Source organism: Vigna umbellata, chromosome 4 (genome assembly GCF_029865625.1).
Source record: "Vigna umbellata cultivar VRB3 chromosome 4, Vumbellata_1.0, whole genome shotgun sequence".
Lineage (NCBI taxonomy): Eukaryota > Viridiplantae > Streptophyta > Magnoliopsida > Fabales > Fabaceae > Vigna > Vigna umbellata.
In genome coordinates this window covers 44,408,579-44,421,678 of record NC_142168.1, presented here as the reverse complement: position 1 = coordinate 44,421,678, position 13,100 = coordinate 44,408,579, and the positions used below count along the sequence as shown (strand labels likewise).

Genomic DNA, 13,100 nt, shown 5'->3' with positions numbered 1-13,100 from the left:
TCAAAAGTCTTCGAGATCTGTACAAGTCGTACTAATTTCCATTAACTCAATAAATGATTGCATCCTTTGTGTATAAAATGAAGACCATGCTCGCGCCTCTGGATAACAATGAGTTGAGGAAATGATGTCCACCATGGGTAATGGACAACCATCTTCTAAGTGAACCTGCAAAGTTAATATTAGTTAATGAATCATAATGGGTAATGGGCAACCATTTTATAAGTGAACCTGCAAATTTGATATTAGTAAATGAATCATAATTGGTAATGGCACAAAAAAATTGGAACTTTACCTGTACGAAATGACATCCATTAATGAATCCAATGCATATCAATCGATGTTGTGTCATATCTGTAGGCGGTGAACTGCGTAGTGGGAATATGGTAAAATTCTGACCATAGGACAAACTGACTAAGATGACATTGTATCGATTTGCAATGGCATACCCAATGTCCGGTATCGTCATCCACTTCATACGATTAACCTGTAAGACATGAAGTTAAGTATTTATGCAAACAAATAGAGAACATATAATAAGTAATCTTTTTTAGCTAAAAAACAAATACTTGTGATTGATCGTGGACAATCAAGGATTGTCGTAGTTCTTCATATCGATCGTCGCTTCCCACTAATGTTGTGTATTCATCACGCCATAGAGTAAGTTCTTCAAGGAGGTCATGTCGGATAATTGGCCATGCCTCTTCATCTAGGCCCAACAAAGCATCAATGCATCGATAACCGCAATGACCATCGGCTACAACATCGACAACATCGAGAATGTATGGATGACATATCGGATGGAACTGATCTAACATCGGTACTCGCATTCGTGGAACTTGTTTAGCCCTAGATTTGACTTGTGATTTCCGTGATGAAGGCTCTGTCATCAAATGGAAAGTGTCAACTTCCTCAAAATATGATAGGTCACGTTTCGTAAACCTTTCATGACGTGCAAGTGTAGTCTTTTGTGCACGTTTTGTTTTCACTCTATGCGAATGAGGTACCACATATGTCATTTTTGGGCAAGCAAATTTGACTAGGTTCTACTTAATGTTAACCTTTTCTCCAATTTCAACCTTCTTTAATTGTTCCTGAACCATATAAAGTTCACGGTCAATGATAAAGTTTAAAAAACCATTCAATTGACACAATACTTGAAAAGCTCAATTGAGTCCACTGATAATGTTGTTGTTGATGGGATCACACTAATATTACTAAACTATACCAACTTCAGTATCGCTAATATAGTAGCCAACAAAATAAAAACAGCAAATTCAACCATAAGTCGTCTCCCAATAAACACAAAATTGATTATTAAAAAATTAGTTATTATAAAAACTATACAAAAGGGTTAGTAAAATAATAAATAAGATAAAGATGAAGAAAAGACTATAGAACGAACTATAAAAAAAACAATGATAAAGAAAATAGGTTCATTTCACTGTTTTCTCAAAATATGAATCATCATTTGTTATTAAAAGACTATTGTCCAAAGACTCCCTCTAGCCACCTTCCTTGCACACTGCCTTCATTCTCATTTTTCTTGAATTCCACTGTGCTCCATTTATTTCTCTCGTTTCCTCGCTACCATTCTTCGCTGCTACCTCACATCAGCACTCCAAACTGCCTACACCTTCAGCAGCCACGCGTCCTCTTTCGTATCCTCATCAGCACACCACTCTTCACTTATTTTTCATTCACGTTTGTCTCTCGAGAGTGTTCTTCATCATCACCAACCATTTTTCATCACAGATCCATTTCTTTGCCTCAGTAAGTCTCAGATTCACCAGTTTCTTCATCTTTATTCCACTGTCACCAAATCATCTGCACCTTTGGTTAGGGTTTCTTTATCTTTCATCCTTTTCTTTAGATTTATCCGATTAAAACCATTCTTCTACCGTTTAAACACCTTTAATCGATTTGATCTTCATTATCCACTTCGTTTTGAACCGATTAATCGGTTCAGTTTGATGTTCTTCACCTTTCTAGAGTTCCTCCGGTCCAGATTAGGGTTCTTCGTGTTCATTCTCAGATTTACTTTGTTCTCTTCCGATTTCTCTCTTGATCTAGAGTGTCCTATCAATTCCGCTGCGTCATCTCTCTGGAGGAAGCTTCGAGGAGTCCGCGTCGCATCTTCGGTCTATCCTCGGGCGTTCGCTTCCGATTTCTAGGAACCTTTGATTTGAATGAAGAATTGTTTTCTGCTGTCCAGAAAGTTCTTCTTATTGAAGGTCACCGAGAGAGAGCTTGAGAGTTTCCTCTAGCCTCTCTCCCTAGCTAGGCTCCATTACTAGCATATCTCCACCCATCCGCATCACATTTCAACACCTAAAACACTTCCCTCATTTCAGTTTCTCCTTCACTGAACCATTGTTTCATTCCAACCTTATCTTCATCACCGAGTCATTATATCTTCTCCAATCCAACCACCGAACACCTCTTCAGAGTGACTTCCACACTTTTCTGTTCCTCCAATCATCTTCAACCCATTCCGCTGCATTGCCAAAGCACCTCTTCCATTGCTGGGTGCTTCTGTGGTCCAAGTCATAGGTGAGCTTGGTTGATTTGTTCCTCCATCCGAATCCGCCAATTCATTCTTCCATCAAGTCGTCTCCCAATAAACACAAAATTGATTATTAAAAAATTAGTTATTATAAAAACTATACAAAAGGGTTAGTAAAATAATAAATAAGATAAAGATGAAGAAAAGACTATAGAACGAACTATAAAAAAAACAATGATAAAGAAAATAGGTTCATTTCACTGTTTTCTCAAAATATGAATCATCATTTGTTATTAAAAGACTATTGTTCAATTAATTATTATCTTAGATTTTGAAATTTATCAATGTAAATTAATTTGTTTGCATTCTCAATCTTAACCTTGGTACAATCTCAATTTAATATTACTATGCATAATCATGTCTATTTTTTTGATTTCTTAAATCAAGTAACAAGCTAATTGACCAAAGTAAATTCTTGATTAATTCTTGTTAAAGCTTTCACCTTTAATCAATTTACATTCTCAATTATTGGTAAAAACTCATTCAATCACATAAAAGTTTCTAACTTTAATCAAAGTAACTTCTCAATTAAAGATAAAAACCCTTAGACTCTTATGATTGTTATATTATGTAGATTTAAATCATGCTAAATTGCTGTAATGTAAAAATCATTACTTTTACTTGACTAAGAAGAAGAAAAAAACAAAAGATAAAAATAAATTACAACAACAATCAAAAGAATTAACAAATTTATTCATCTAACTTGAGAATCCAGTTAAGAAATTACTGCAGAATCAACCCCAAAGGCTTAGCACTCCATGGAATGTTGAAATAACATGAAAATAGAAGAAGAAAGGGTGGAGAACATGAGAGAAGAGAGGGTGGACGAAATTTAAAGCTCCCAAAGTGTTTCTAAGCTCCCTAATTTATTTCCCCAAGGCTCTTTATATAGAAATTGGATTGGGCTTTGTTTCAGGCTATTCTATTGTTGTAATATTCTTTATGATAATGTAATCTCCTTCAATTATCTTCTATATAATTGAATATCTTCAAAATATATTTGATTATTGTGGAGATCTAAAAATATTTGAGAAGATATATGCTAGATTAAAAAAGATTTGGTAAATATCTTTTGATATTTATTAATATACTTAAATAAGGAAATTATTTAACAATATCAAATAAAATATCTTAAGATATATTTTTCCCACATTATTTTAATCATAAACATTTATCAATTATCAAAGCCATTTTAGTAGAACAAAATAGAGAAAACTGCAAGATCCAAATTTTATTGCATCTTCCCTCTGTGTGGCTTAGCCAAATTTCTTCACTTTTTCATGCTATACTTGGATTGAATCGTTGTGGTCTTGATTACTTGCTATCACTGGATTAATCTTTAAGGTTTTATGAAACTTTAACCAATTTATTTCCACAGCTCAAAGAGCTCAACTTAGTTGTAGTTGCACTAGGACACCGCAAAATATCCAAAGAACATTTATGCAACTAAAAAGTTATTTTTAACATGTTTTTGTATCTCATGCTAAACAAACCCAATTATAGCAAATACTAATTAATATATCCTATTAAAAGTACAAAAACCAATTAAGAATCCAATACTAAAAGCTAAATTAAGGCATAAATATGCATTCATCATCCACACAACATGAATTTCACCCAGAGTAATTAGGCCAGACTCATATCATTCTAATTCAAAAGCACATGGTAGCCCGTAAGTTGATCTCATAATGCATCCACAACAACCACTGTCCAAACCTATTTGATTCACTTGCTCAACTTCACCAATACTGGACCTCAATAATCTCTTGAGGCTCCAGTGCACAGACTCAACCTTGTTACATAAGATATTAATACTATGAGAAGAAATATAACATAAATAAGTACAATAATTAAGAGTAACAACTACGTGTTTGTTGTACTGTTTCCTATATGCATCACTCTATTGGTCCTTACCTTAATAAAGTATCCCTTGCATGAAATGATCCAAGTATGGTTCACATATTCAAAAAATAGAGGCCATGAAGTAGAGACATACTGAAGATGATCACCATAAGCACCAAACATCGGCTATTCCTCACAATCCTTCACATTTTTCCACACTTCCACGAAGACATCTCATGCCTCAATTGAATCCACTCACATCTTGCATTTCGCTTTGATATTTTTCATAATGTGAACGTACAAAGCATGTGATAAGTGTTAGGAAATACATTGCCAACAGAATTCATCAAAGCAAGGTGTTTATTAGTGACGACAACGCGTGGACACCCCTCTGATGTCATAATAATCCAATGAGCCTTCCCGATGCCCAAGTGAAATTTTTTTAGCGTTCACTTGAAAGCAATATAAAGGCGGTTGTGAAGGTCAAATCATTTGATGTCACCCCAGCTATCTCAACCAAGGGGAGACAATATTTGTTCGTCTTGTATGTGGTATCCATCAAGAAAACTATATTAAATGAATTCAACAAGTGCATTGAATCAGGATGTGTCCAGAACAGGTCACTTACCATGTCAGAATCGTCCAAAGATATACTCCATTTGAGTATTTATCTCTATCTAACATCATCATAAACAACTGCATCTTAGTTCTCGATCCTCTTAAAGATCGTTTCTATGTATACCTTGCCTTATATATTTTCTTTATGGTTGTCACATTAGCATCATTATGTTCTTTGAGAGTCGATAGAATATTTGAGGGATTTCTTAACTCTTACTCATGTCAACAACAATTGACTGTTCAAAAGCATTTAACCTCCCAACAAAAAGATGAACAACCAAAGTCTCTACTAATTCATGTTTTTGATAGCCACACATAAGCTTTTGAAACCCAACCTTCTCCTTTACAATAGGGTTTACCCCTCAACCTAAACGGACAGTCACATATTTTTGTACCGGATACACTATGTTTAAGATCTGGTTTATACTTCTTATACTTTCCAATCCTTTCATAACTGAACAAAACGAATGTCTTTCTTCTAGCTTCAGAAGTTGTTGTGTTGGATCTTATAATGACGAGAACAAATCCAATGTCGAATGCAATGTTTTGAACTCATTCAATTAAATATTCGCGTGTGGGTAATATTTGATGAGTGGAAAAGTTATTTGTGTACTCATCTTCAACCACTTCATGTAAGACAGAAGAAAATTCGGACACGAACCCCAAATCTATTTGAGAATCGACTAATTCAAATGGATATTTATCCATCTTATAATATTAATTACAACGTACAAGAAGCATAGTTATAGCTAAATATTCGTCTATCAAATAATCACAAAAAAAAAAAAAACAAATTCAAAATTAAATAATACATAAAAAAACGTCACATATTACAAAAACATAAACATATTATAAATTAAATAAAAATTTAAAATCATTAACACATTAAAAATTAACTAATAAATAAAAACCACATAACATATTAAACATTATATAATAAATAAAAAATACACATATCATAAATTGAATAAAAAATTACAAACATTAAGACATAACGTCAAATCTAAATAAAAAACAACAAAACTTAATATCAATTATATTGTGATTAAAAAATTTAATATATTCTAAATTAAATTAAACGCTAAAAATATTATTACATACTACATATTAACTAATAAATAGCAAATAACAAAATACTTTAAAATTTAAATAACAATTACAAAATATCAAAAGGTAAAAAATATTAACACGTAAGACAAAATTAACAAATAAAAATATAAGAAAAATATTATGAACTAAATACTAAATAAAAAAACAAAAAGTTATTAAAATTTAAATACAACTTAAAAACATAAACATGTATAAAAGTAAACTGATTAATACAAAATGGTGATGTCGGTTAAGGATGTTCGAATATTTATACTACGAAAACCAAATTAAAATAACGAATATTTATAAACTACTTACAATGAAAGAATGAATATAAACTAGATACAACGAAAGAATGGATATGAGCTACTTACAATGAAAGAATGAATATAAACTTCTTAGAATTGAAAAATTGAATTAATACATCACAAACTTTATTTCAAAAGTCTTCGAGATCTGTATAAATCGTACTAATTTCCATTAACTCAACAAATGATTGCATCCTATGTGTATAAAATGAAGACCATGCTCGCGCCTCTGGATAACAATGAGTTGAGGAAATGATGTCCACCATGGGTAATGGACAACCATCTTCTAAGTGAACCTGCAAAGTTAATATTAGTTAATGAATCATAATGGGTAATGGGCAACCATTTTATAAGTGAACCTGCAAAGTTGATATTAGTAAATGAATCATAATTGGTAATGGCACAAAAAAATTGGAACTTTACCTGTACGAAATGACATCCATTAATGAATCCAATGCATATCAATCGATGTTGTGTCATATCTGTAGGCGGTGAACTGCGTAGTGGGAATATGGTAAAATTCTGACCATAGGACAAACTGACTAAGATGACATTGTATCGATTTGCAATGGCATACCCAATGTCCGGTATCGTCATCCACTTCATACGATTAACCTGTAAGACATGAAGTTAAGTATTTATGCAAACAAATAGAGAGCATATAATAAGTAATCTTTTTTAGCTAAAAAACAAATACTTGTGATTGATCGTGGACAATCAAGGATTGTCGTAGTTCTTCATATCGATCGTCGCTTCCCACTAATGTTGTGTATTCATCACGCCATAGAGTAAGTTCTTCAAGGAGGTCATGTCGGATAATTGGCCATGCCTCTTCACCTAGGCCCAACAAAGCAGCAATGCATCGATAACCGCAATGACCATCGGCTACAACATCGACAACATCGAGAATGTATGGATGACATATCGGATGGAACTGATCTAACATCGGTACTCGCATTCGTGGAACTTGTTTAGCCCTAGATTTGACTTGTGATTTCCGTGATGAAGGCTCTGTCATCAAATGGAAAGTGTCAACGTCCTCAAAATATGATAGGTCACGTTTCGTAAACCTTTCATGACGTGCAAGTTTAGTCTTTTGTGCACGTTTTGTTTTCACTCTATGCGAATGAGGTACCACAGATGTCATTTTTGGGCAAGCAAATTTGACTAGGTTCTACTTAATGTTAACCTTTTCTCCAATTTCAACCTTCTTTAATTGTTCCTGAACCATATAAAGTTCACGGTCAATGATAAAGTTTAAAAAGCCATTCAATTGACACAATACTTGAAAAGCTCAATTGAGTCCACTGATAATGTTGTTGTTGATGGGATCACACTAATATTACTAAATTATACCAACTTCAGTATCGCTAATATAGTAGCCAACAAAATAAAAACAGCAAATTCAACCATAAGTCGTCTCCCAATAAACACAAAATTGATTATTAAAAAATTAGTTATTATAAAAACTATACAAAAGGGTTAGTAAAATAATAAATAAGATAAAGATGAAGAAAAGACTATAGAACGAACTATAAAAAAAAAACAATGATAAAGAAAATAGGTTCATTTCACTGTTTTCTCAAAATATGAATCATCATTTGTTATTAAAAGACTATTGTTCAATTAATTATTATCTTAGATTTTGAAATTTATCAATGTAAATTAATTTGTTTGCATTCTCAATCTTAACCTTGGTACAATCTCAATTTAATATTACTATGCATAATCATGTCTATTTTTTTGATTTCTTAAATCAAGTAACAAGCTAATTGACCAAAGTAAATTCTTGATTAATTCTTGTTAAAGCTTTCACCTTTAATCAATTTACATTCTCAATTATTGGTAAAAACTCATTCAATCACATAAAAGTTTCTAACTTTAATCAAAGTAACTTCTCAATTAAAGATAAAAACCCTTAGACTCTTATGATTGTTATATTATGTAGATTTAAATCATGCTAAATTGCTGTAATGTAAAAATCATTACTTTTACTTGACTAAGAAGAAGAAAAAAACAAAAGAAAATAAATTACAACAACAATCAAAAGAATTAACAAATTTATTCATCTAACTTGAGAATCCAGTTAAGAAATTACTGCAGAATCAACCCCAAAGGCTTAGCACTCCATGGAATGTTGAAATAACATGAAAATAGAAGAAGAAAGGGTGGAGAACATGAGAGAAGAGAGGGTGGACGAAATTTAAAGCTCCCAAAGTGTTTCTAAGCTCCCTAATTTATTTCCCCAAGGCTCTTTATATAGAAATTGGATTGGGCTTTGTTTCAGGCTATTCTATTGTTGTAATATTCTTTATGATAATGTAATCTCCTTCAATTATCTTCTATATAATTGAATATCTTCAAAATATATTTGATTATTGTGGAGATCTAAAAATATTTGAGAAGATATATGCTAGATTAAAAAAGATTTGGTAAATATCTTTTGATATTTATTAATATACTTAAATAAGGAAATTATTTAACAATATCAAATAAAATATCTTAAGATATATTTTTCCCACATTATTTTAATCATAAACATTTATCAATTATCAAAGCCATTTTAGTAGAACAAAATAGAGAAAACTGCAAGATCCAAATTTTATTGCATCTTCCCTCTGTGTGGCTTAGCCAAATTTCTTCACTTTTTCATGCTATACTTGGATTGAATCGTTGTGGTCTTGATTACTTGCTATCACTGGATTAATCTTTAAGGTTTTATGAAACTTTAACCAATTTATTTCCACAGCTCAAAGAGCTCAACTTAGTTGTAGTTGCACTAGGACACCGCAAAATATCCAAAGAACATTTATGCAACTAAAAAGTTATTTTTAACATGTTTTTGTATCTCATGCTAAACAAACCCAATTATAGCAAATACTAATTAATATATCCTATTAAAAGTACAAAAACCAATTAAGAATCCAATACTAAAAGCTAAATTAGGGCATAAATATGCATTCATCATCCACACAACATGAATTTCACCCAGAGTAATTAGGCCAGACTCATATCATTCTAATTCAAAAGCACATGGTAGCCCGTAAGTTGATCTCATAATGCATCCACAACAACCACTGTCCAAACCTATTTGATTCACTTGCTCAACTTCACCAATACTGGACCTCAATAATCTCTTGAGGCTCCAGTGCACAGACTCAACCTTGTTACATAAGATATTAATACTATGAGAAGAAATATAACATAAATAAGTACAATAATTAAGAGTAACAACTACGTATATGCATCACTCTATTGGTCCTTACCTTAATAAAGTATCCCTTGCATGAAATGATCCAAGTATGGTTCACATATTCAAAAAATAGAGGCCATGAAGTAGAGACATACTGAAGATGATCACCATAAGCACCAAACATCGGCTATTCCTCACAATCCTTCACATTTTTCCACACTTCCACGAAGACATCTCATGCCTCAATTGAATCCACTCACATCTTGCATTTCGCTTTGATATTTTTCATAATGTGAACGTACAAAGCATGTGATAAGTGTTAGGAAATACATTGCCAACAGAATTCATCAAAGCAAGGTGTTTATTAGTGACGACAACGCGTGGACACCCCTCTGATGTCATAATAATCCAATGAGCCTTCCCGATGCCCAAGTGAAATTTTTTTAGCGTTCACTTGAAAGCAATATAAAGGCGGTTGTGAAGGTCAAATCATTTGATGTCACCCCAGCTATCTCAACCAAGGGGAGACAATATTTGTTCGTCTTGTATGTGGTATCCATCAAGAAAACTATATTAAATGAATTCAACAAGTGCATTGAATCAGGATGTGTCCAGAACAGGTCACTTACCATGTCAGAATCGTCCAAAGATATACTCCATTTGAGTATTTATCTCTATCTAACATCATCATAAACAACTGCATCTTAGTTCTCGATCCTCTTAAAGATCGTTTCTATGTATACCTTGCCTTATATATTTTCTTTATGGTTGTCACATTAGCATCATTATGTTCTTTGAGAGTCGATAGAATATTTGAGGGATTTCTTAACTCTTACTCATGTCAACAACAATTGACTGTTCAAAAGCATTTAACCTCCCAACAAAAGATGAACAACCAAAGTCTCTACTAATTCATGTTTTTGATAGCCACACATAAGCTTTTGAAACCCAACCTTCTCCTTTACAATAGGGTTTACCCCTCAACCTAAACGGACAGTCACATATTTTTGTACCGGATACACTATGTTTAAGATCTGGTTTATACTTCTTATACTTTCCAATCCTTTCATAACTGAACAAAACGAATGTCTTTCTTCTAGCTTCAGAAGTTGTTGTGTTGGATCTTATAATGACGAGAACAAATCCAATGTCGAATGCAATGTTTTGAACTCATTCAATTAAATATTCGCGTGTGGGTAATATTTGATGAGTGGAAAAGTTATTTGTGTACTCATCTTCAACCACTTCATGTAAGACAGAAGAAAATTCGGACACGAACCCCAAATCTATTTGAGAATCGACTAATTCAAATGGATATTTATCCATCTTATAATATTAATTACAACGTACAAGAAGCATAGTTATAGCTAAATATTCGTCTATCAAATAATCACAAAAAAAAAAAAACAAATTCAAAATTAAATAATACAAAAAAAACGTCACATATTACAAAAACATAAACATATTATAAATTAAATAAAAATTTAAAATCATTAACACATTAAAAATTAACTAATAAATAAAAACCACATAACATATTAAACATTATATAATAAATAAAAAATACACATATCATAAATTGAATAAAAAATTACAAACATTAAGACATAACGTCAAATCTAAATAAAAAACAACAAAACTTAATATCAATTATATTGTGATTAAAAAATTTAATATATTCTAAATTAAATTAAACGCTAAAAATATTATTACATACTACATATTAACTAATAAATAGCAAATAACAAAATACTTTAAAATTTAAATAACAATTACAAAATATCAAAAGGTAAAAAATATTAACACGTAAGACAAAATTAACAAATAAAAATATAAGAAAAATATTATGAACTAAATACTAAATAAAAAAACAAAAAGTTATTAAAATTTAAATACAACTTAAAAACATAAACATGTATAAAAGTAAACTGATTAATACAAAATGGTGATGTCGGTTAAGGATGTTCGAATATTTATACTACGAAAACCAAATTAAAATAACGAATATTTATAAACTACTTACAATGAAAGAATGAATATAAACTAGATACAACGAAAGAATGGATATGAGCTACTTACAATGAAAGAATGAATATAAACTTCTTAGAATTGAAAAATTGAATTAATACATCACAAACTTTATTTCAAAAGTCTTCGAGATCTGTATAAATCGTACTAATTTCCATTAACTCAACAAATGATTGCATCCTATGTGTATAAAATGAAGACCATGCTCGCGCCTCTGGATAACAATGAGTTGAGGAAATGATGTCCACCATGGGTAATGGACAACCATCTTCTAAGTGAACCTGCAAAGTTAATATTAGTTAATGAATCATAATGGGTAATGGGCAACCATTTTATAAGTGAACCTGCAAAGTTGATATTAGTAAATGAATCATAATTGGTAATGGCACAAAAAAATTGGAACTTTACCTGTACGAAATGACATCCATTAATGAATCCAATGCATATCAATCGATGTTGTGTCATATCTGTAGGCGGTGAACTGCGTAGTGGGAATATGGTAAAATTCTGACCATAGGACAAACTGACTAAGATGACATTGTATCGATTTGCAATGGCATACCCAATGTCCGGTATCGTCATCCACTTCATACGATTAACCTGTAAGACATGAAGTTAAGTATTTATGCAAACAAATAGAGAGCATATAATAAGTAATCTTTTTTAGCTAAAAAACAAATACTTGTGATTGATCGTGGACAATCAAGGATTGTCGTAGTTCTTCATATCGATCGTCGCTTCCCACTAATGTTGTGTATTCATCACGCCATAGAGTAAGTTCTTCAAGGAGGTCATGTCGGATAATTGGCCATGCCTCTTCACCTAGGCCCAACAAAGCAGCAATGCATCGATAACCGCAATGACCATCGGCTACAACATCGACAACATCGAGAATGTATGGATGACATATCGGATGGAACTGATCTAACATCGGTACTCGCATTCGTGGAACTTGTTTAGCCCTAGATTTGACTTGTGATTTCCGTGATGAAGGCTCTGTCATCAAATGGAAAGTGTCAACGTCCTCAAAATATGATAGGTCACGTTTCGTAAACCTTTCATGACGTGCAAGTTTAGTCTTTTGTGCACGTTTTGTTTTCACTCTATGCGAATGAGGTACCACAGATGTCATTTTTGGGCAAGCAAATTTGACTAGGTTCTACTTAATGTTAACCTTTTCTCCAATTTCAACCTTCTTTAATTGTTCCTGAACCATATAAAGTTCACGGTCAATGATAAAGTTTAAAAAGCCATTCAATTGACACAATACTTGAAAAGCTCAATTGAGTCCACTGATAATGTTGTTGTTGATGGGATCACACTAATATTACTAAACTATACCAACTTCAGTATCGCTAATATAGTAGCCAACAAAATAAAAACAGCAAATTCAACCATAAGTCGTCTCCCAATAAACACAAAATTGATTATTAAAAAATTAGTTATTATAAAAACTATA

The 13,100-nt window shown here is 31.9% G+C and overlaps 3 protein-coding genes across 3 annotated transcripts; all 3 read right to left on the bottom strand.

Moving 5' to 3' along the window:
• Positions 1-1,016, bottom strand: LOC148200344 (uncharacterized). Its single transcript, XM_088112910.1, has 3 exons — positions 567-1,016; positions 293-484; positions 1-165 (listed from the first exon to the last, which is right to left on the bottom strand). Exons 1-3 carry the CDS (start codon positions 1,014-1,016, stop codon positions 1-3), a joined length of 807 nt encoding a protein of 268 aa, XP_087969036.1.
• A 5,535-nt stretch (positions 1,017-6,551) lies between these two features.
• LOC148200343 (uncharacterized) lies at positions 6,552-7,567 on the bottom strand. The gene is made up of 3 exons (XM_088112908.1): positions 7,118-7,567; positions 6,844-7,035; positions 6,552-6,716 (listed from the first exon to the last, which is right to left on the bottom strand). Exons 1-3 carry the CDS (start codon positions 7,565-7,567, stop codon positions 6,552-6,554), a joined length of 807 nt encoding a protein of 268 aa, XP_087969034.1.
• Positions 7,568-11,757: 4,190 nt separating this feature from the next.
• On the bottom strand, positions 11,758-12,773 carry LOC148200342 (uncharacterized). The gene is made up of 3 exons (XM_088112907.1): positions 12,324-12,773; positions 12,050-12,241; positions 11,758-11,922 (listed from the first exon to the last, which is right to left on the bottom strand). The coding sequence occupies exons 1-3, from the start codon at positions 12,771-12,773 to the stop codon at positions 11,758-11,760; spliced, it is 807 nt and encodes a 268-aa protein (XP_087969033.1).
• Positions 12,774-13,100: the final 327 nt, after the last annotated feature.

What these genes read in the sequence shown, in the direction of transcription:
- LOC148200344 (XM_088112910.1), bottom strand. Translation starts at nt 1,016, where the DNA reads ATGACATATGTGGTACCTCATTCGCATAGAGTGAAAACAAAACGTGCA. An exon ending in TTGTCCACGATCAATCACAA is followed by an intron (nt 485 to 566) that starts GTATTTGTTTTT and finishes CATGTCTTACAG; the next exon opens with GTTAATCGTATGAAGTGGAT. An exon ending in ATGGATGTCATTTCGTACAG is followed by an intron (nt 166 to 292) that starts GTAAAGTTCCAA and finishes TTAACTTTGCAG; the next exon opens with GTTCACTTAGAAGATGGTTG.
- LOC148200343 (XM_088112908.1), bottom strand. Translation starts at nt 7,567, where the DNA reads ATGACATCTGTGGTACCTCATTCGCATAGAGTGAAAACAAAACGTGCA. An exon ending in TTGTCCACGATCAATCACAA is followed by an intron (nt 7,036 to 7,117) that starts GTATTTGTTTTT and finishes CATGTCTTACAG; the next exon opens with GTTAATCGTATGAAGTGGAT. An exon ending in ATGGATGTCATTTCGTACAG is followed by an intron (nt 6,717 to 6,843) that starts GTAAAGTTCCAA and finishes TTAACTTTGCAG; the next exon opens with GTTCACTTAGAAGATGGTTG.
- LOC148200342 (XM_088112907.1), bottom strand. Translation starts at nt 12,773, where the DNA reads ATGACATCTGTGGTACCTCATTCGCATAGAGTGAAAACAAAACGTGCA. An exon ending in TTGTCCACGATCAATCACAA is followed by an intron (nt 12,242 to 12,323) that starts GTATTTGTTTTT and finishes CATGTCTTACAG; the next exon opens with GTTAATCGTATGAAGTGGAT. An exon ending in ATGGATGTCATTTCGTACAG is followed by an intron (nt 11,923 to 12,049) that starts GTAAAGTTCCAA and finishes TTAACTTTGCAG; the next exon opens with GTTCACTTAGAAGATGGTTG.